The sequence below is a fragment of the Cicer arietinum genome, chromosome 6, assembly GCF_000331145.2.
Source record: "Cicer arietinum cultivar CDC Frontier isolate Library 1 chromosome 6, Cicar.CDCFrontier_v2.0, whole genome shotgun sequence".
Classification (NCBI taxonomy): domain Eukaryota; kingdom Viridiplantae; phylum Streptophyta; class Magnoliopsida; order Fabales; family Fabaceae; genus Cicer; species Cicer arietinum.
This window is the reverse complement of record NC_021165.2, coordinates 3,072,138-3,091,587: the sequence shown is the minus strand read 5'-3', so window position 1 is coordinate 3,091,587 and position 19,450 is coordinate 3,072,138. Positions and strand designations below refer to the sequence as shown.

Below are 19,450 nucleotides of genomic sequence, written 5' to 3'. Positions count from 1 at the left end.
GCGTAGAGTTTCTAAATCTAATTCCAAACATCATAGGAGATTGTTGTATTGCTACAAGAGATAAGTTAGGGTACACGAAAAATTCAACTTATACTTGCAAGTGAAAACTGTTGGAATTCAATTATGAGTGGTTAGTCCCACATTGACTATGAATGAAGGCTATATTAGATATATAAGGAGAATAACTCATGAAACTAATGACTTAAAGTTTTGGGTTGAGATGTGGTGTTGCCTATTTTGGATGTTCTACTCCCCAACAAAAACAATTAAAATGGATTTTTTGTTGTTGTTGAGATTTTTGTTTCTTTTGAATTTTTTTGTTGATATTTTAATTAATAAACTTTTAGAAAAATAAGGTTTTAAACAATTTAACTAATAAACTTGTAAGTTTCTTAATAAATTAATAATATTGTGAGAGTATTGAACAAATAGAATGCGAAAAATATCTTAAATGTGTCATGTGACTTAAGAAGCACCCTTCGTGTCTATATCAAAGGCCGGTGTTTTTTTAATTAAAATTGGTAAAAGATTTTAAAGTAACAATGGTTTTTGAATTCAAATATCTTTATAATATTTTATCATTTAAATTGTACTTAGAGAATTAAATAATTTAAATTTAAATTTAAACAAGTGATAAAAATATACCCTTTAAACAAGTGATAAAAATATACCCTTATAAACTTTAACAAATTAAATAACAAATAAAATTAATATTAAATCTTGCAAATTGTAGATTTGATCTCTATTATTGTCATTGTTGGAGAGAGATAAATATAATTTTTTTATTAGTATTGATCAATCAATTATAGAATTTTCTTTATCTAATATCTTCTTCACTCTAAATTTTTTTAGTAAAAGAAATAACAACCATAATTATCTATGGTCCATCATTACAATTTAATTCAATTCTCCCTTGCAAATGAAATTGATTGAATTTAAGCTTTCAAATAAATCTCAGTCTCTAAGTTACTTTCTTAGATGAGTTTATATAGTTATGTGAAGGAGAAACCTTATTTCAACAACAACAAAAAAAGGTTGAATTTGCAAAAATTTGAACACCATTGTTACTTTTAAGACTTGAAGATATGTCCAATGTAAACATTATAAGCTGTCCAGACCAACAATTAAGTACTACTATTATTATAATATATATGAGGTACTTCCATTCCAAAAAGAAAAAAATTTAAGTTATGATATTAATAATATTACTTATTCCTTGTGGACGACACTTGTTCTATAATCTGCAATCTTAGTAACCACGTTAAAGACAAGGATCAATAAAAGAGGTTTGCCACAAGAATTCGCAATTGATACATCCAACACTATCTTTTTCAGATGGCTCTTTATTCTATAAGCAGGAAAGGAATACATTAAAGCTTTGAAATAGAGAGATTTGGAATAGAAGAATCATGTTACAAAAACAAAACCTTGGCTTAATTATTATGTTTTCAATGTTTCAACCTATTCTCGAAGAATGTCATGCAATTCCTTTATAAAAAGTGAACTTCATGCTTGTCTACCAATGCGTGTGGCTTGGTTTTGATCTCTTCTTTTTGTTGCTTTTAGCTCAAATAGGAAAGAAAAGAAGAAAAAAAGACCCTCTTATGTCAGGATTAATTTTATATTAAATTATAAATAAATAAATGTTGTTTAGCTATTTGTGGGAGTGTCCTTCACTATTAAAAATCAGAGGATTTCTAATATGTATTGATTATTTGGTGTTTAAATCAATAGTTAAATAAATTATTATTTAACAAAAATGATTTAATATTATTTAAAAAGTAATAATAACTAAATAACATTCACAAGAAATATAGCGAAATAACATTAATTTTTTTTTTGACTTTGTTAATATTAGTAAATGTTGAATATTTTTTTTAATAAAAAATATAGATAACTAGTATAATATTTATAAACAGTAAAATAATATTTTTCTAATGAAATAATTCTTCTTAAAGTATAATAGTTTACAAATGATTCTTTTATTTAGAAAAATAATAATTAATTTATTAATTAAAAAAAAAACTATTCAGAAACCATTTAATTGGTAAAAACTTCCTAAAAATTATTTATGAAATTATGCTCTTTAACCCCCTTGTAGAGAGAAGCCTATAAGGCAGATAGAAAAGATTTTATTGTAAAAGAGAAGCCAAGATTGTCTAATCTAACTTCATTAGTGAAATGATTAGAGGGTTTGTCATTGGTGCTTAATACTTAAAAAGGGTGCAAACCCTCTAATCATTTTAAACAATTGACAAAAAAAATTGATAGATATCACGAAAGCACTTTTTTTAGGAGTGTTGCTTTGCTTAGTGGTGGAGTCCTATGATGTTCACTTTGGAACAACCACAAAGAAAATGTCATGTCCCAAAGAAGAAGCTCTTCTTAAACTCTTCAACAATGTCTCAACCTCTTTCCAGCTTCCCTTCCTACTACTCTTTTTCTCTGCCGTTTTTCTTGTCACATTCTTAACCTTCACCGGAAGATTCCCCTTAATCCAAAGGTCTTCTTGCTTCTCTCTCTCTTTTTTTTATTTTATTTTTTTATCTCTACCACATTGATTGCCTATGACTCAAAGTCATCAAAATCGCGCAATAACTCGCGATGATACCATGAGTCTAGGTATCAATTTTGAGTTAACTTGATGGCAAATTCGAATTTTAATAAATTTGAAAATGAAATGGAGTTTACTCCCCTCACATAATTTTCTATAGAGATTTATCATTTTCACATTCCTTTCATCTAAAATTTAATGCAATACACACAAATGAATCACTACTAGTTTGATTTTGTTCAAATAATTTTTTTTTTGTTTTAATTTTGAATTATTAATGTATTTATTATATACATTATAAGTATATATGTCATGTATATATTATTTTCAACGAGATAATTTCATATCAATATATAAACCGAATTTATGTGTCAATTTCATATAGTAAAAAAACTAGTTTATTTAAACTCTCGATTTTAAATAGTTTGATATAACATTGATATATTGCAGAGATAAAAAATATGAATATGTTTTTTCTGATGACGAAGAAGAGGAAGAAGAAGAAGAAAGTGAAGAAGAGTATTCTTGTGTGGATTCTTACGAGGGACAAGACATCAAATGTGGTAGGGATACCCTTTTGTTTATGAACAAGGAAGAACATCTTTCTTCTTATTCTGAAGAATTCATTAGCCCACGAGAGAGTTTTGTTGAAGAAAATGAAACATTGTCAATTCATAACTCACCACAAGTTTCTGACTTCGAAAACCAACAACACTTTCAATCAAGAGATTTTGTTGATTCTGTTCAAAATTATGCTCAATTTGAAAGCAGCCCCACCTCGATCAACTTGAACCTATACAAAAACTATAACGGTATATATTTAACACCATATCTCATTCATCATTATTCTTTAATCTATATATTTTGTTTTTGTAGATTGAATCACTAATTCAGTACTAAATATTGTATGGATTAGAAAATCTTGTATGGATCGAATCTTATAAAAAGTCAAGAAAATTTCCCGATTATAGAAGCTTTTCGATTTTAAAAATTATTCTAAAATTTCATAATATCATGAAGAAATTGCTCAATCCTATAATTTGAGTACTAAAATAGTGACTTATTTATGCATTGTATTAAAAAAAAATTATATACAGAGTAGCACTTGTAGCTGAACTATGTGACACTATTTTGTGCAGATGATGAAGTTGGAATGATTAAAAACAAGAAGGTGCAGGAAGCAAGCAAGAGAAGGGATGAGAGATTATTTGTTTTTGCTTCTAAACAATTGAAGAGTAAGAAGTTAATTGTTGATGAAGAGAAAGCTATTGATGACTCCTTTTCTGAATGGAGAAGCTCCATTCATTGCATGGATTCAGGAACAGAAGATGATGATGCACTTTCTTCTACTTCATCTACAAGAAGTTGCCCCAAATGGGAATCATATACTTTGTTTCAAACATATGATGATCAAGAAAATGCATTCTTAGACAGAATTAATTCACAAAACAAACTTCATGAAACTGGTTAGTGGTAACTATCTCTTTTGTTAATCCATACTGAATTATTTGAAGTAGTTTATTCTTTACAAAATTCATAATTTTATATAGATTAAAAATATATTGAAATATAGCAACATATTTCAGCGTGTTTAGGATCAATTCAAATGTCTCCAAGATCAATTTCAGAACGCATTGCAAACAAGTTTTCAAGTATAAACAAAAAACCAAGTGATTTGAGTTACAACCAATATTATAATGAACTAGAGGCTGCATATGTTGCACAAATTTGCTTAACATGGGAAGCACTTAGTTGGAACTACAAAACAATTTGTTCCAAACATGTTTCACAATCGTGTCGCGATCTTGATATCGGTTGTCCTGCCACCATTGCACAACAATTCCAGCAGTTTCAGGTTTTGTTGCAGAGATACATTGAGAATGAGCCTTATGAGAATGGTAGGAGACCTGAAATCTATGCCAGAATGAGGCTTTTAGCACCAAAGTTACTCTTAGTTCCAGAATATCAAGGTAAGAAATAATATAATGATTAACAGAAAAAAAGGGAACATTGTTTTAATTAATTATTTTTCTTGATTTTGTTACAAAGATTCAGAGGATGGCCAGAAGGATAGTGATTTTGACACTAAGATATCATCAGCTTCATTCCTTAAGATAATGGAAGGTGGAATTAGAACATTCATGAATTTTTTGAAGACTGATAAAAAAAAATCATGTCAGATCCTAAAATATTACTTTAAGAGAAACAGAAGAGGCATGGTTGATCCAACACTACTCAACCTAATGAAGAAAGTTAATCAAAAGGCATGTTGCAAGTTTTAAATTAACTTTCCTTTAATATTTTTCATAATTTACCTTTTAATGTTAATGTTGTCTGTGGAAAAATATGGTAACTTGTTAACAATCAATTCAAATCAGTCACGTGTTTTCAAATCATTATGTCAAACATAAAATAAAAAATTGAAATATATGTGACTGATTTTATTTAGTTGCGAATAAATTATCTGTCTACGATTTTTAAAAGACAACCTAAAATTTACGCATTTAATTTTAATTCAGTCAGCTAACACAAGTAGCACATATATATGCATATGCAGAAGAGAATGAAAATTAAGGATATTTTCCATTCAGGCAAAGGCTTAAGAAAGATAAAGTTAAAGTCGGAAGAGGAGATGGAGATACTAATGGCACTAATAGACCTAAAAGTGGTGTCAAGGGTTCTAAGAATGAAAGAGTTAAATGAAAAACAGTTGAATTGGTGTGAAAAAAAGATGAGCAAAGTAAGGGTTGTGGAAGGGAAACTTTGTAGAGATTATTCAACTCCACTTTTTCTTCCCCTCACATTAAATTCAGTGGAGATTCAAGAGTAAAGCTATTAAAAAATTCACATTAATTTTTGTTAAACAAAAAATCACATATATAGATAAAATGGTCATATACATATATTAAAATTTGTTTTAAACATTATTTATTATTGAAAGTTATTAAATCGTCTTTAATCGAAATGATTATTTTATATTATTATTTAGTGACTGGATTACGAAAGTGGATGAAAAAAAAAAGAGCAGAGTTTAGAGTCAGAAAAATTGACATGGAGATAATGTCAAATTTGAACTGAATAAAGAGAAGAATGGACAAGATGTGATGCCGAATTAAAGAGTAGTCATGGGAATAAAATACACTCCATAAATGTCAAGTTTATAGTTTTTTTTTTCTTTTATGTCAACGTATTTAGATGCTTAAAATAAATATTATAGTTTTTAAATAAAAAAATAATTCAAGGCATGTAAAAAAAAAAAAAAAAACTAAGTTTTGCTGCATCTGATGTCAAACCTGAGTTCGGAATGAAACGTTTATTTTGATCGAGTGAGTTAAGTGAGCAATTATAACAAATCTGTCAGATTATACATTTATAAATAATATGGCTTTCTAAGTTTTTTACCTCAACACTTTGAATTTTAGGAGAAATTTTTTATTGTATCTAGACTTTCTAAGTTACTCTATTTAGTAATCGCGACCAGCCTTGATCAATTTGATGATTTGATTTTATGATATTTTTTAAGAATAAAGATTCAAATTTAGTATATAATGTACTAATTCATCGTTATGATAGAGTTTATCACCGATTTAGATTTGATAACATTGCTAAAACTAGCCTCACACGTGACTTTAATTTACAAAGTGAGATTTGTAGTGAGTTTGAATTTGAAACACTCTCCACCATGGACACTAATTAATACCCATAACTTCTACTCAATAGATGTCTTTTTAAATGGTTCCAAACGGACACATAATCATTAATTCAAACATTAGTAACGGATTTTTTTTTAATATCTTTTACTTAAAATAATATTATAATATATTAATTATAATTTAATACATAAATCATACACGAGACACATATTTATTATTATTTATTTAGCTAAAATATTATCTTTTACAAATTAATTAGTTGTTAATAAAATTCTTTTGAAGAAAATTATACTAAAATATTTTTAATTTATTATATAAATCATACATTAAACAAAAATGTTTTTATTTGAATTGTGTTTTTTGAATATCTTTTAAATAAACTAAACAAATATTTTCACCGGTACGATAATTATAAAATGATCTTTCATGAAATAACTAGTTCAATGAGTAATTATATGTAGTATTTCATTAGTAGTGTTTATCTTAAATATCTTCTAGATACAAATTTAAATAAAATTATAATACACTAACTACAATTTATTGTATAAAATATACATGAGACAAATATTTGTAATGAGTCACGGTCTAAAAATTAGACTAATTTTTAAAACAATATATGACATTAGATCATGTTCTCATACTTTTTTATGAAACAAAAATCAGGTTCATACAAATGCTAAAATAATAATAGTACAATGACATTGATCATGAATTCAGAATATTCCCCATCAATAATTTGAGATCAAATCTAATAATTAAGAAAGTAAAAAAACCCGCTATTAATACACATCAATATCTTCCAAGTAAATGAGAAGTAATCAAATCAAAATTTTAATTCTAATTTTTTTTTACTAATGACTAATTTTCAAGAATAATGTAATATTCATAGTCTTTAATCTAATCTATTTACTAAAAAAAATTGTTAGGGTTCATTTAAATTGACTATAAGTAATATCATACATGTATATTTGTTCAAATAAATATATATTTGTTCAAATATCATTACAAAACTTTCCACATATTTTTTAAACTCCTATTTTCATTATATGTTCAAATATTTTATAAGCTAGATTGATTAAATTAAATGATTCCATTTTATTATTTACAGATTTTATTACAAAACTTTCCACATATTCTTTTTAAAATTATTTTAGTTTTTAAATCTAAATACATCAAATATCCTAATTAAAAATCAAAATTTTTGAATTTTAAATAATTTTTTTCAATTCAGTTATATTTACTTATTTTGTAAATTATTTTTTAGACTAAAAATTAAAATTTAAACTTTATAATTTTTATATATAACAAGAAAAATTATAAGACATATTTATATATGTTAATTTATCTCAAACTATTTTACTTAAAATATGAGTTTAATTGCTATAAACTATTTATGAGGATAATCTTAGAGTTAATTTTGATAAAAATTAAATACTTTTATTAATCTAACGAATATGATTGATTGACAATATACAAACTATTTATATTAACAATATTATAAATTAAATTCTTAATGTATCAAAACAGTTTCCATCAATATATTTTTAGGAAGATTATTTACGTTATCACTTTTGCTAAACATAGAATACTCTTAAAAAAAATTCCTGTAATTTTTATATTATTCTTTTAAAATTTCCAATTGATTTAGTTATTTATTTACGAAAAAACCATGAATTAATTTGATTTAACTATAAAAAAACATGATTAAAGATATTTCAATTCTCTTTTAAAAAGTAAAATTAAAAATATTTAATTTATATACACGGTTGATATAAAAAATTTATATTGTCACTTAATCACAATTATTAAATAATTAAAAAATGTGTAATTTTTACTACAACTACTTTTAAAATTGTATACATAATTGATTACAATAGATTGAGAAAGTAAAACTTTTGACTTTGACAATACTTAAAAATTAAATTCAATTAAAAAGTAACATAAATTATTAATAAATTCAATGTACTTTTTAAAAAAAACAAAGAATTAAATAAATAAATAAAAAAGAATTATTTCCTAATCACGACACAAAGAAAAAATAATTTCCACATACTTCACACGTCCTTCAAGGTAGAACATAACAAAAATCAATATCAAGACTTAAGTAATAAAACCCAAACAACCCAACGGATTATTGTATGAATCTTCAACCACCACCAAGAGACCATTTTGGTATGATCCATTAAGATTATTGTATCACATTCACATTGTTGAAAGATCAAATGATTTCTCACACGCCATATGGACCAAATACAAGCTAGCAAAAATGCAAGTTTATTTTGAATATCCTTCCGACAAGGGGTCTAACCTGAAAGAAAAAACAATACACGAAGCACCATCTGACTGGAGAAGCACATATTGAATGTCAAACAACCTAGAGACAAAAAATTGGGCAATCAAGAAACAAGTGTGAGGATGATTCAACACTCCCATATCGGCTTGCACATAGCGTTGTGTTTGATGCGATTAATACTCTACGCCATGACAAATTCACTTCAGGTTAGGAATTATCATGAAAAGTTAGATAGAAAAGCTGTACAAATCATACTAAGCTCCTCCTACCATTGAAAAAGTTTACTCATTCGCCTCTACATTGTCCCACCACCCTCTCCACCTCTCCCCACTCACCTATGAATCATTCAAGAATGACTTAAACCTACCATCCCTAACCACCCTAACTAAGTTAACAAAAAATCTTCTCATGAGCGAATATAGGCCACGACATTCCTTTATTTTATTTTTAAAAAAAATTATAAATAATAATAACATATTTTTAAAATAATAATGATAAGTTACTAAAATATTCTCAAAGCTTTATGGTTTTCAGAAACTGACATTGTCTCTCTCTTCTCAATTATTTGCTCACATTGCTCTCCCTCCCAATTGCAGCTGCCAACCGACAATGTCGCTTTTTGATCTTGATCCTCATCCTCATATCTATCTGCTCGCTTTTTGATCCTGATCCTGATCTTCATATCTATCTCAATTTGCTTCTTATATTTTTTCGATTTTACTCTTTTTCTCTTCTAGTTAAGTAATTTTTCTTTATAAATAAAGTAAAAAACAAATGTCAATGGTTCTTGTTAGCAATAATATTCTTTTTATCTTTACCATACTATAAAAGAAATTATTCAATGGTTCTTAGCTCAGAACCAAGTTGATGATGTCATATTAAAAATTATGAGATTGAAGAGATAAACGAGAAGTAAGATAGACATTTATCAAAATTTATACTAATAAAATATAATAAAATTAATACAACGAGCTCTATGTATGAATAAACTACTTAATATCGAATGATAAACTAACTAATATGAAACACATATTCTAACACCCTAATTAGCAATATAACTACTAACTATTGACTAACAAACTTTTAGATGTTAACCATTGATATATGATAGGGCGTGATATTATTCGTTAATTTTGAATTGTTTTAGTTAATTTGTGAATTATTTTAATTAATTTGTCTATTTTGTTAGGAGTAATACGATGTTTAAACATATTATTTGATTGACTGCGTAGCAAGATGGAGGATGGATTTATTGTTACTAATAGAATATTTTATATTGGAAAAAACAATAACTAAAAGTTTTAGTTTTGATTCAATTATCGATGATTTCAATACTTCAGAAGAACGAATGACACAACTTTAATTCAATATAAATGTCTCTTTTCACAAATTATATTTTTATTTTGTATTGATATTATGTTGAATTTTTGATAAAATTATATAACTTTCATGAATTTAACTTATAATATTTTAACTAATATTTTTTACTGCTTTAATATTTTATACAAAATTCGTCACTTTATGTATATTAATTATTACATCTATTTTTAACTATATGCTGTCAACACTATAACTTTTTTTTACTTAATCAATACTATCACGATTCACGAATACATAAACTACTTTTAAAATGTAAATTTGTAAAATAGCTATCCAAACATATTTAATATATTATCAATTTTTTTAATGTCAAGATTATTATGCTAACAAAATTGGGGAAGAAGTAAATATCATCTGTACTTTAATGAGTAATATAAAAAAAAAAAAATAGAAAACATTGTCGCAGTTTGAGGTACAATAAATAGACGCACGTTATGAAGTGTCCACTTTGGAATCACAACACAAACAGAAAGATTTTTGACAGAACACGATGTCCATATAAAGGGCAAAAAAGAGAAATAACATAAAAGACAGTTGAACATGTGGAGGATGAAACGTTGACTCATGACACATCACATAAGATAACTAAGAATCTCAGATCTCAAATAATAAACACACAACGCTAACTATGTGCGGTTTTACATCACTTACTATGCACTTACACACACTGTACCATATTCTTCTTTCATTTCAATTCTATGAATACCCACCAAACACCTAACACTCTATTCTCTTTTCTCTCCTATCTTTTAGCCTATAGGTATTATTCTCTATCTTCTTCTTCTTTCCACACAATTTTTTATAACATAGCATCATGCCTCTCGTAAATTTACTTAATTGATTTTTTCAAAGGCTTTCACGAAGTGGGTCTTTGCATATTTTAAAAAATTCTGAGTTTTTTTTTTTTTTTTTTTTTTTTAATTTTATGATTTAATTGTGTAAAGTTCATTTTTCTCTGATTTCAATGACCTAAAAAATTGTGTAATTTTAATAATAATTTTATTTGTTGTGAAGATCTGTGATTTTGTCAAGGGAAAAAAAAGATGAATTGCTACTATGGATACCCACAAATGAACACAAACTGTGAAGAGGTGAAAATGGAATCAGTGGTTTGTCCAAAACCTCGTCGATTGGGTCTTTCAAATCAACACTCTTCCATCAACAATCATACCAGACCCTTCAGGTGCCCTATCAGGTAATTCATTTTATATTTTTTAACCTTTTTTGTTGTTGTTGATTTTTATCACAATTTTTTTGAATAAAAATAATGACTTTTGTTCCTTGAAAATCAGCAACGAATCTGAGATTGAAGATTCAGGAGTTGGGGCAGAACTTCTTGACATCATCCTTCCCAAGGTTATACATTTATTTGTGTGTGTTTTACTTTCCTATGTACTAAGTAATTAGTATTTTCTTAACAAACAAACTTGTGTATGTTTATGCATTTCTTGTGATACCTTAAATTATGTTATTGTATCCCTTTTAAAGACCTGTTTTGTTATTGGATTGAGATAATCTAACCTAAGAGTGTATATTTGATTTGCAGGGAAGCTGCAATCCTGAGAGATCCGGCGACAAAGTGTTAGCTTTATCGCCGCCGTATTTCATTGGATCTCCACCAAGCAGGGCTTCAAACCCTGTTATCCAAGATGAGCAATTTGGTAATGGGAATTTTAGTCCATTTACCATGGCGTCGTCTTCGCCGTCAGCTCGAGGATGTGGAGTTCCAATGAAATTTGGAAACACACCCGCTGCGGTGAGGATTGAAGGTTTTGATTGTCTTAGAAGAGATAGGAGGAGCAATTGCAGTATCTCTGCTGTAGCTTAATCCATTTTTGAAGAACAAAAGATAGAAAATAGAGAGAAACTCAAGATAAAAAAAAAAAAGAAATCAGAGAAATGCAATGAGCAGAGGAGATTTTTTGTTTCCTTTGGATAGAGGAGCTAATCTTGATTCAATGTTGTTAGAGTAATGTATGATGTATATAAATTGTGTTGTTCAAGTTGTTGCTCATGAATGAGTTTGGTTTTGTTTTTTTCAATCAATAAAAGAGGATAAGGCAGAACAAGAACATGGCAAGTAAAGCCACTTTCTTGTGTTTTGTTATTTAGGTTTGTGGAGAGTTCATAGTTGTTATGTGTGTGTAACAAAGATCCTCTCACTTGTAATTGTAATTTGGAGGATAAATGTTTGGAATTTTGTACATTATATTATTGTTATCATCAGTTTTTGAAGGTTTATTTGATAATCTTAAAGACAAGTTTGTGTATAAAATGTATTTGATGATTATTGTGTATCCATGATTGTGTTCTTCCAAGAAAGACACACGGAAATAAAAAAATAAAAATAAAAAACAATTGGTTTAGGAGGATCTTGGGAAGCATCAAACCTCATTTTGTGTCAGATTTGAAGGGATTTGTCTTCTATCCTATTTTAATTTAATCTAACGGTTGTCCGGTTGATTGATTAGTTTAAGATACTCTTATATGTCTCTTTTCACATATATTAAAAAAAAAATATGTAATTAATATGTATATTTTCTTTATAATTTTTATTAAATTGTTCAGTGTAAATAAATCTATTTAATGTTAATTTTTCACATTAATAAAATTAATAAGAATAAATTTTAGAAAATAATGATAAATGCATTAATTTACGAATTTATGTTTAAGAACATTTTTTTTTTCTTTCAATTAACAGATCGAGAGCATGTAAATAGAGAATTAGTATATGGTCATGTGAAAGGGTGTTGTGGACCTTGTGGAATGGTATAAAAGTGACTTGAAGATGAGATGATGAGTCATCTATGTCAGATATGCATGTGAGGGGGAGACAGAGAGTGTGGCAAACACAATGTGTTGGCTTTGATTGCTTCACTGTTTTGTTGGCAAAATTACAATAGGTTTTTATCATAGTTCTTTTTATTTTTATTTTATTAAAAGTCTTTTATCTTTTTCATTTTTTATGTCAAGTTAATGATTTATCTTCAATAAAATTGAACTAAACTTTTTTTAATCCATATCTATTTTGAAAAATGATATTTCACCTCAATAAAATAAATTATTCAATAAAAATTGTTCAATGAAGTATAAAAAAATTTCACTATAGAATGAGACACGATTTCTTTATCTTAATTTTTTTTGTATAAAAAAATTACTTATTTAATTTATAAAACTAACATCTATAAATTACATTAAAATAACCTTTGCAATTTATAATCTATCAAAATTAATATGATATTTTTAACTTGCATATAAGATTGTAACAATTTTTGTCAACTCTTGTCTAATGGTAATGCTAAGTGATAAAATATTTTTTTTGCAAATAATGAAAGTTTGTCTAATAAATACTATTTTTAATCATAAATACTACATTTACACAAAATTATGATAAGGTGATATAAAGAACTCTGGATGCAGTTGAGATGCGACATCATAGTCATTAATGGGACCATGTGAAGTTGAGATGCGAAGTTGCATAGTAAGATTCAGTAGTGGACAACTTGGCCGGCAATTCCAAATTTTTAATAAATAGCCACTTGCATTATGAAATATATATATATAAAAAAAAAAAAAAGTTGAACATATACAATTGATATAATATTTGATGATACATATTTATACGGTGACCAATATTTTAAAAAAATTCAATAATGATTATATTTTTTTTTGGTGATATATACTTAAAATTATACATCGACTACTTTATTAATATACTGGATATAAGTGGTGATCTCAAAATCCTAATAATTTTTAAAAAATATTATTATTTTTAGTTCTATAAGAGACATCTTATTTATAATTTGTTCAACAAAATATATCTATTTCATATATTTTATGTACCTTCTTAATCTTGTGCAAAACTAAGTTAGACAAGTCCATCAAAACTAAATTAAATAATTTCATCAGACATTTTTTTTCTTTCTTTCTCTCTCTCTCTAATTCTATCTTTTTTTATTCTCTTTATCTTATAAATATAATTGTGGTTATTGGATTATCGTTGCTGAAATGTATGTTTAAGTCTAATATGTGAATATGACATACTATTTATGCTTTTTTTTTTATTCCATGAATTAATCTAATCAAATTACATGCATCATATAGATTGATACGTATAGATCTTCAGTGCATCATATATGTTAATGTGTATATGGACAAAAATTTATTTTATCTAATTTTTAATTTATTAAAAATATCAATCAAAATTTAATCTATTACCTTTCTGCAATAAACGTTAAGAGTTTGATCAACAATATATTTTTGTAAATTTACAACTTAAAATTCTTATATACAATACAATATTATATTTTTTTATTTATCCATTAAAATTTTAAAAATTTGACCTCCAATATTTTAATTCAAGCTCCACCACTGTATATTAACCACCTTAGAGTACTACGGTTAAAGAAATACTCTAAGGGTTATTTAATAGACATGATAAGAGACATGATATAAATGAATTATCATCTTCTGAATTCAATATTTGATAAACCAACAATATATGATAAGTTAATTCAGATCTCTATCATATCATGTCTTTTTAGTTGAAATTTATATCATGAATATGAACTAAGTTAGAAACTAGCAAGATATAATACGAACAATAATTTACTCAATTACTCTTATAAAATATAATTTAAAATATAAAATTTAAATATAATTAAATATAAATATAATCTAAAATATAAAAATATAAATCTAATCAAATATAAATATAAAAATAATTAATAGAATTTGATCTTAAACTTAAAAATGAAATATTAATAATTAATTTAAAAAATATTTATAATTTTATCACAAGGATAATTTTATCTTTTTATATAATTTAATAAATTGGCATTCACAATTATAAAAATATGAAAATTAATTAAAATTTTAAAATAAATATAATTTGTTTACAAGTGTATTTCTTGCACTTACATATAATATATATCATATCTTTATTTATATTCTAACAAATAAAATAGAATTATTTAGTTATTCGCGATTTTTTTTTAAATAGATTATTTATTTAGTAGTGTCAATGGATAGTTTTAAATATAATATTATTTCATTACTTATTTAATTTTTTAATATTTTTTTGTTAATTAAAATATTTAAAATATAATAAGTTAATTTAAAAGAAACTAATATGTAATTATTCACAATAGTAATTTTATTATTTAAATATATTATATATTATATTGATGAGATGTATACCAAATACATGACAAAATAAAATATTGTTATCTCTATCACATCCTGCGCATCAAATATACCCTAAAGGTTAACGAAATATTAAAAGTAGTTAATGACACAAATATGTATATGTTGTGTTACAAAAGTGTTTTTATTTTTATTGTTTTAAAATGAACAATACACAATATATGTAATGTGTCTCAGTCAAAAATTGTGTTTCAATAACACAATTGATACTAAAATTAAGAAAAGGACCTAACTCATATTAAGTTGCATGATGATGCAAAATAAACAGTTCATTCCAATTCTTAATTACATTCTTAGATTATGTTAATTTTGTGTTCAAGTTTATTTTCATGTTTTCTTTATACATTGTCTCATTTATCAAATGTCATAGATTGAGCTAAATTCAGATTCTCTTACAGTTTAGCACTACTACGAGTACATCAATATGTTGAACTTCTGTTATATAATTTGTTTTTCTTCTCATATGATTATAAATACAAAATCTGTTACAATATATCCACAAAAATGTCACCCATGTGACTAAGTGTTAGAAGTTCAAACATAGTAGTGAATTAATTATATTTACACGGATATGGATTCATTATAGTAAAATAAACACACAGTTATACACATTAATTGATCTCGATCATCAATTTGAGATAGGAACAAAGTCTGAATCCATATTTACATGGCACGTGTCAAATCGTGAATACTCTGCAATTTAATTGTAGCTACTGCCTCCTACTTTACTGCCACCGTTTTGGAGCTTTAAGTTGGCCAATACTGGGGCTTCTTGTCATACCTGAAATTAAATTTGTGAAGAAAGTTGAAAATTCTAAAATATTCATGTTAATGATTAATTAGTTTGACACCTCTAAAGTAAACTACTATCACGTTAGAGAATAAGATAAGATATTTTAATCATTGATAAGAATCATCAGTTGATATTTGAATGTATTTATAATTTGTTATGTGAGTTAAATATTTACAGTTGATTCATTAACTATTGACATATTTTACTTTATTTTCTAAATACATTGCTCGTTTTAGTGGAGTTAAATCCATAGTTAGTATAATGTTTATATGCTCTGCTAACAGTAAAGTGAAGATTAGCATGATCTTTGTGCAAGGATGACACATACAAATCGAGAAGATTCATTTTTATGTTGCATACCTGGTGATTTCTTAAAGGAATCCTTTGTTATCGCCGTGGTAGATGGGACTCGGATTAATTTCCTTACTGCTCGGACACTTTTGAGTAATCCTTTCGACCTGCAAAATACACAGTTTAAAAAATAAATCAAATCACTTTTACGTTAATTTTAGACAATGACTTCTAAATGATGTAGATGTTGTTCCTCTGAGTAATTCCTATCCATGCATGTATGAGTACTGAAAGTTTTAATTTTTCAAAATGATAATAATTTAAGACTGGTATTAGTAAAGCAATAATTATGTGTCATGTTCCTAACTAGTCATTGAAGAAAATTTTGAAATATGCATAACGACTCGTTGTATAGTAGAGTCCGTCAAAAAGGAATAGTAAGTTATGAGATGATCCATCTATGAAACACTAACACAAACACGAATACCAAACACAATACTGACACATAATATCGACAATAATTTAAGAAAATAAAAGTAACTAAAAATAACATGTATCAGTGTCAGACACCGACCATGTTGAACACCGGACATACCTTCAATTTGAGGTGTCTGTACTACATAAATATGATTTATATAAATTGGTATACTTAGTATGGATAAGCAAGGAAATTAGTTAGAATTCCATTCTAATATAGAGCTTTAGTAAAATTGTTTGATAAAGGAATGCAAAGGGACTATGGCCTAAGCTGTAATAATATAAGCACTACTCACTTCTGTGTCTTATTTGAAGTTTTTCTGGCTTCATTGAAAATGGAATTTTCAGAAGAACAATCAAAATCTGTGCCCGGAGCAAGACTATTGTCAGAAATGTCACTTGATCTTTCTTGAAAATCTGCATCTGAAAATTCTGGTTGGAGAAATTCATTTTGCTGTATATGATCATCCATTGCTTGTTGGATATCACTTTCAAGGTGCTTATAACTTCCACTTGATAGTTTTTGAATTTGCTTAGAAATACCACCAACTGACGGGTTTGGCAATTTAAGCCGCTCAATCTCCTCGTCTTTTTTCAAAATAGTGTTCTTCAAGGAAGCCACCTTCGAGGTAAGACAAGGTAGACCATAATTATGTTTGATAATCTAGCATAAGATGAAGAGAAAAAACGAAAACATTTCTATACATGCACAAAAGCCGAAGACCATGTCACAGAATCATAATGTACCAACATATTCAGTTTACATGACCAAGGTAAAGTACCTGTTCCATCAATTCTCTAGCATCCTTGTTATTCCGTGCAGCACCTAGTTCAACAGAAGAAACTCTTTCGGCAAACTTCAAAGTACTAAGAGTTTCAGAATACGAACTCACGTCTGAGTTAATTTGGACAAACATGAGAGTCTTTGCTTGACCACCTATGAAGTAAAATCAAAAACAATATATGTAAATCAAATTCTAGCAAAGCAATGCATGTTGCGACAAATAATTGATGAACACCAATTTACCAAGAGAAGTTTGCAAAAGTTGAGTAAGCTTGCTGTTTCTATATGGTACATGGGAGCTCTTTTGAGAAAGGGCAAAAATGACATCTCCGAGGGCCGAAAGTGATTTGTTTATATATTGTGCCTCCCTAAGCCTATCTCCGGTGACTTCAGAGCGATCTACTCTTTCGCTTCCTGCCAAATCTACCAAATGAAGATTACCATGCAGAGTAGAACCAGACTTGAAATCCTTCCAGCGAACATGAATTGAGACCACACTGTGGACATAAAGTTTATATGATATGATCATAATAAAAAGCTTTTGTTTCAATGTTGGATGTTAAAGAAATAAAGAGAGAAAAAAATATCTAACCTGTGAGAACGACTACTTCTTTCGTTCATAGCAGTCGCACCGATAGCTCTATTTTTAAGTCCAATGTCCATCAACTTAATGACATCTGAAGGTGACTTAACAGGGAACATGCTAGCATCTGGTACTGCTATACCATTGGTTTGAGAGTGAGTCAATATCCCAAGTGTGTGCAAATCAAGGAAACCAGAAAATAAAAAAAATAAAAAAAGAAAGTTCACACAATAAATTGTCTGATGAAATTTTAAAAAAAGGATATCTTTTTGGAGAACCAACGGTTGATAACAAGTCACGAACTTGCTCGTTATATATCTCAACCATTTGAACCCAAATCTCATAGTCTATGAAGCTTGCTCTACTTGTGGAAATTTTGAAGAGGTCATTTAGAGCTCGATAATTAACACCGAGAGTCTCGTTTGTTGCTCCGTTTGGACCAGTCTGAGAAAAGAGGGTACTTTGTACAATGAGTAGTTTATTTAATAGCATGAAGTATACGATAAAATCAATATGTCCGTAGAGTTTATACCATTGTGAAAGTTTTCCCTGAACCAGTTTGGCCATAAGCGAATATGCATACATTATATCCATCTAGTACTGATCTTACCAAAGGTTGAATGTCAGAGTATACGTCCACTGTACATCATTCAAAGTAGAATCACGGAACAATGGCAGAATATCAACATAATAGCTAATAATAAGGAAAAACAGTGATATGGATACACAGGAATAATGGTGCAAAATTTTCATTTCTAGATATAAGGAATACTTCCCCATAGAAAATTCAGAAAAGGAAAAGTATATAGAAATATACCTTGAGTTGCGGCAGGACCGAAAATCTTATTGAACTTAAATGATCGAATTGCATCTTTCCCTTCTCTGGAGGGATTTGCCACAACCAAATCATTTTCACCTATGTCTTCTACAATAGACTGTTTTTCCTTTTTGCCTACAAGAAATGGTCTAATTCGACAAAAGACTCTGATATTTCCTGTATAAAAAAACATGTGTGAATTCACAGTACACTTATATATAAAAAAAACTAGAAGATAGACATGGATAATGCTACCTTTTAGTTCTTGGACTTCATTAAACAATTTTCTATTTTCAGCAAGGACAGTGTGATAGTTTGCAGATGCATGTATGAGTGGTTTAAGATTTACACCTAAACAAATTACATTCAAGTTATTAGAGATTACATCCCAAAAGAAGAAAATGACAGGGAGCACTAAAATGGCATTCTAACGATAAAGGCCTACCAAATCGATTACACTCCTCTGCATAAACCGTTTCCCCTTTCTTAACATCTTGCTTAATGGATTCCCAAGATAATCTCAATTTCTGGATGTTTGCAAATTAAGCACAAAATTGTAATGTTTGGCACCACAATCATAACATTGACATTGACATTTTTTTAAGTGTACCTGTAGGGAA

At 27.4% G+C, this 19,450-nt stretch overlaps 3 protein-coding genes and 1 non-coding gene across 5 annotated transcripts in view; 3 read left to right on the top strand and 1 right to left on the bottom strand.

Annotated features, from left to right (window-relative positions):
* Nucleotides 1-2,233: 2,233 nt before the first annotated feature.
* Nucleotides 2,234-5,519, top strand: LOC101510335 (uncharacterized). Of its 2 annotated transcripts, none has more exons than XM_012719285.3 (6): nucleotides 2,234-2,503; nucleotides 3,005-3,366; nucleotides 3,694-4,020; nucleotides 4,141-4,524; nucleotides 4,610-4,818; nucleotides 5,112-5,519. In XM_012719285.3, exons 1-6 carry the CDS (start codon nucleotides 2,358-2,360, stop codon nucleotides 5,382-5,384), a joined length of 1,701 nt encoding a protein of 566 aa, XP_012574739.1. In that variant the 5' UTR covers nucleotides 2,234-2,357; the 3' UTR covers nucleotides 5,385-5,519. The 2 variants fall into 2 exon arrangements, with proteins under 2 accessions (XP_012574739.1, XP_004512871.1); XM_004512814.4 differs by having other exon boundaries at nucleotides 2,235-2,503; nucleotides 4,604-4,818.
* Nucleotides 5,520-10,483: 4,964 nt separating this feature from the next.
* On the top strand, nucleotides 10,484-12,121 carry LOC101505741 (uncharacterized). The gene is made up of 4 exons (XM_004512801.4): nucleotides 10,484-10,640; nucleotides 10,895-11,075; nucleotides 11,173-11,236; nucleotides 11,427-12,121. The coding sequence occupies exons 2-4, from the start codon at nucleotides 10,924-10,926 to the stop codon at nucleotides 11,706-11,708; spliced, it is 498 nt and encodes a 165-aa protein (XP_004512858.1). The 5' UTR covers nucleotides 10,484-10,640; nucleotides 10,895-10,923; the 3' UTR covers nucleotides 11,709-12,121.
* A 3,379-nt stretch (nucleotides 12,122-15,500) lies between these two features.
* Nucleotides 15,501-19,450, bottom strand: part of LOC101506062 (kinesin-like protein KIN-14K) — a 6,880-nt gene continuing 2,930 nt past the window's right edge. Inside the window, exons 11-22 of the mRNA XM_073369430.1 lie at nucleotides 19,399-19,450; nucleotides 19,276-19,357; nucleotides 19,083-19,181; nucleotides 18,786-19,007; nucleotides 18,546-18,652; nucleotides 18,308-18,457; nucleotides 18,023-18,222; nucleotides 17,674-17,927; nucleotides 17,429-17,583; nucleotides 16,943-17,268; nucleotides 16,239-16,336; nucleotides 15,501-15,866 (exon numbers count right to left, since the gene is read on the bottom strand). The exon at nucleotides 19,399-19,450 is cut by the window's right edge and continues 2 nt beyond it. Of these exons, the coding sequence (XP_073225531.1) occupies nucleotides 15,811-15,866; nucleotides 16,239-16,336; nucleotides 16,943-17,268; nucleotides 17,429-17,583; nucleotides 17,674-17,927; nucleotides 18,023-18,222; nucleotides 18,308-18,457; nucleotides 18,546-18,652; nucleotides 18,786-19,007; nucleotides 19,083-19,181; nucleotides 19,276-19,357; nucleotides 19,399-19,450 (1,801 nt within the window). The 3' untranslated portion in view covers nucleotides 15,501-15,810. The remainder of the gene's footprint in view (nucleotides 15,867-16,238; nucleotides 16,337-16,942; nucleotides 17,269-17,428; nucleotides 17,584-17,673; nucleotides 17,928-18,022; nucleotides 18,223-18,307; nucleotides 18,458-18,545; nucleotides 18,653-18,785; nucleotides 19,008-19,082; nucleotides 19,182-19,275; nucleotides 19,358-19,398) is intronic.
* On the top strand, nucleotides 16,127-16,231 carry LOC113788123 (U6 spliceosomal RNA). Its single transcript, XR_003474631.1, has one exon. It is a non-coding gene; the product is annotated as a U6 spliceosomal RNA (small nuclear RNA).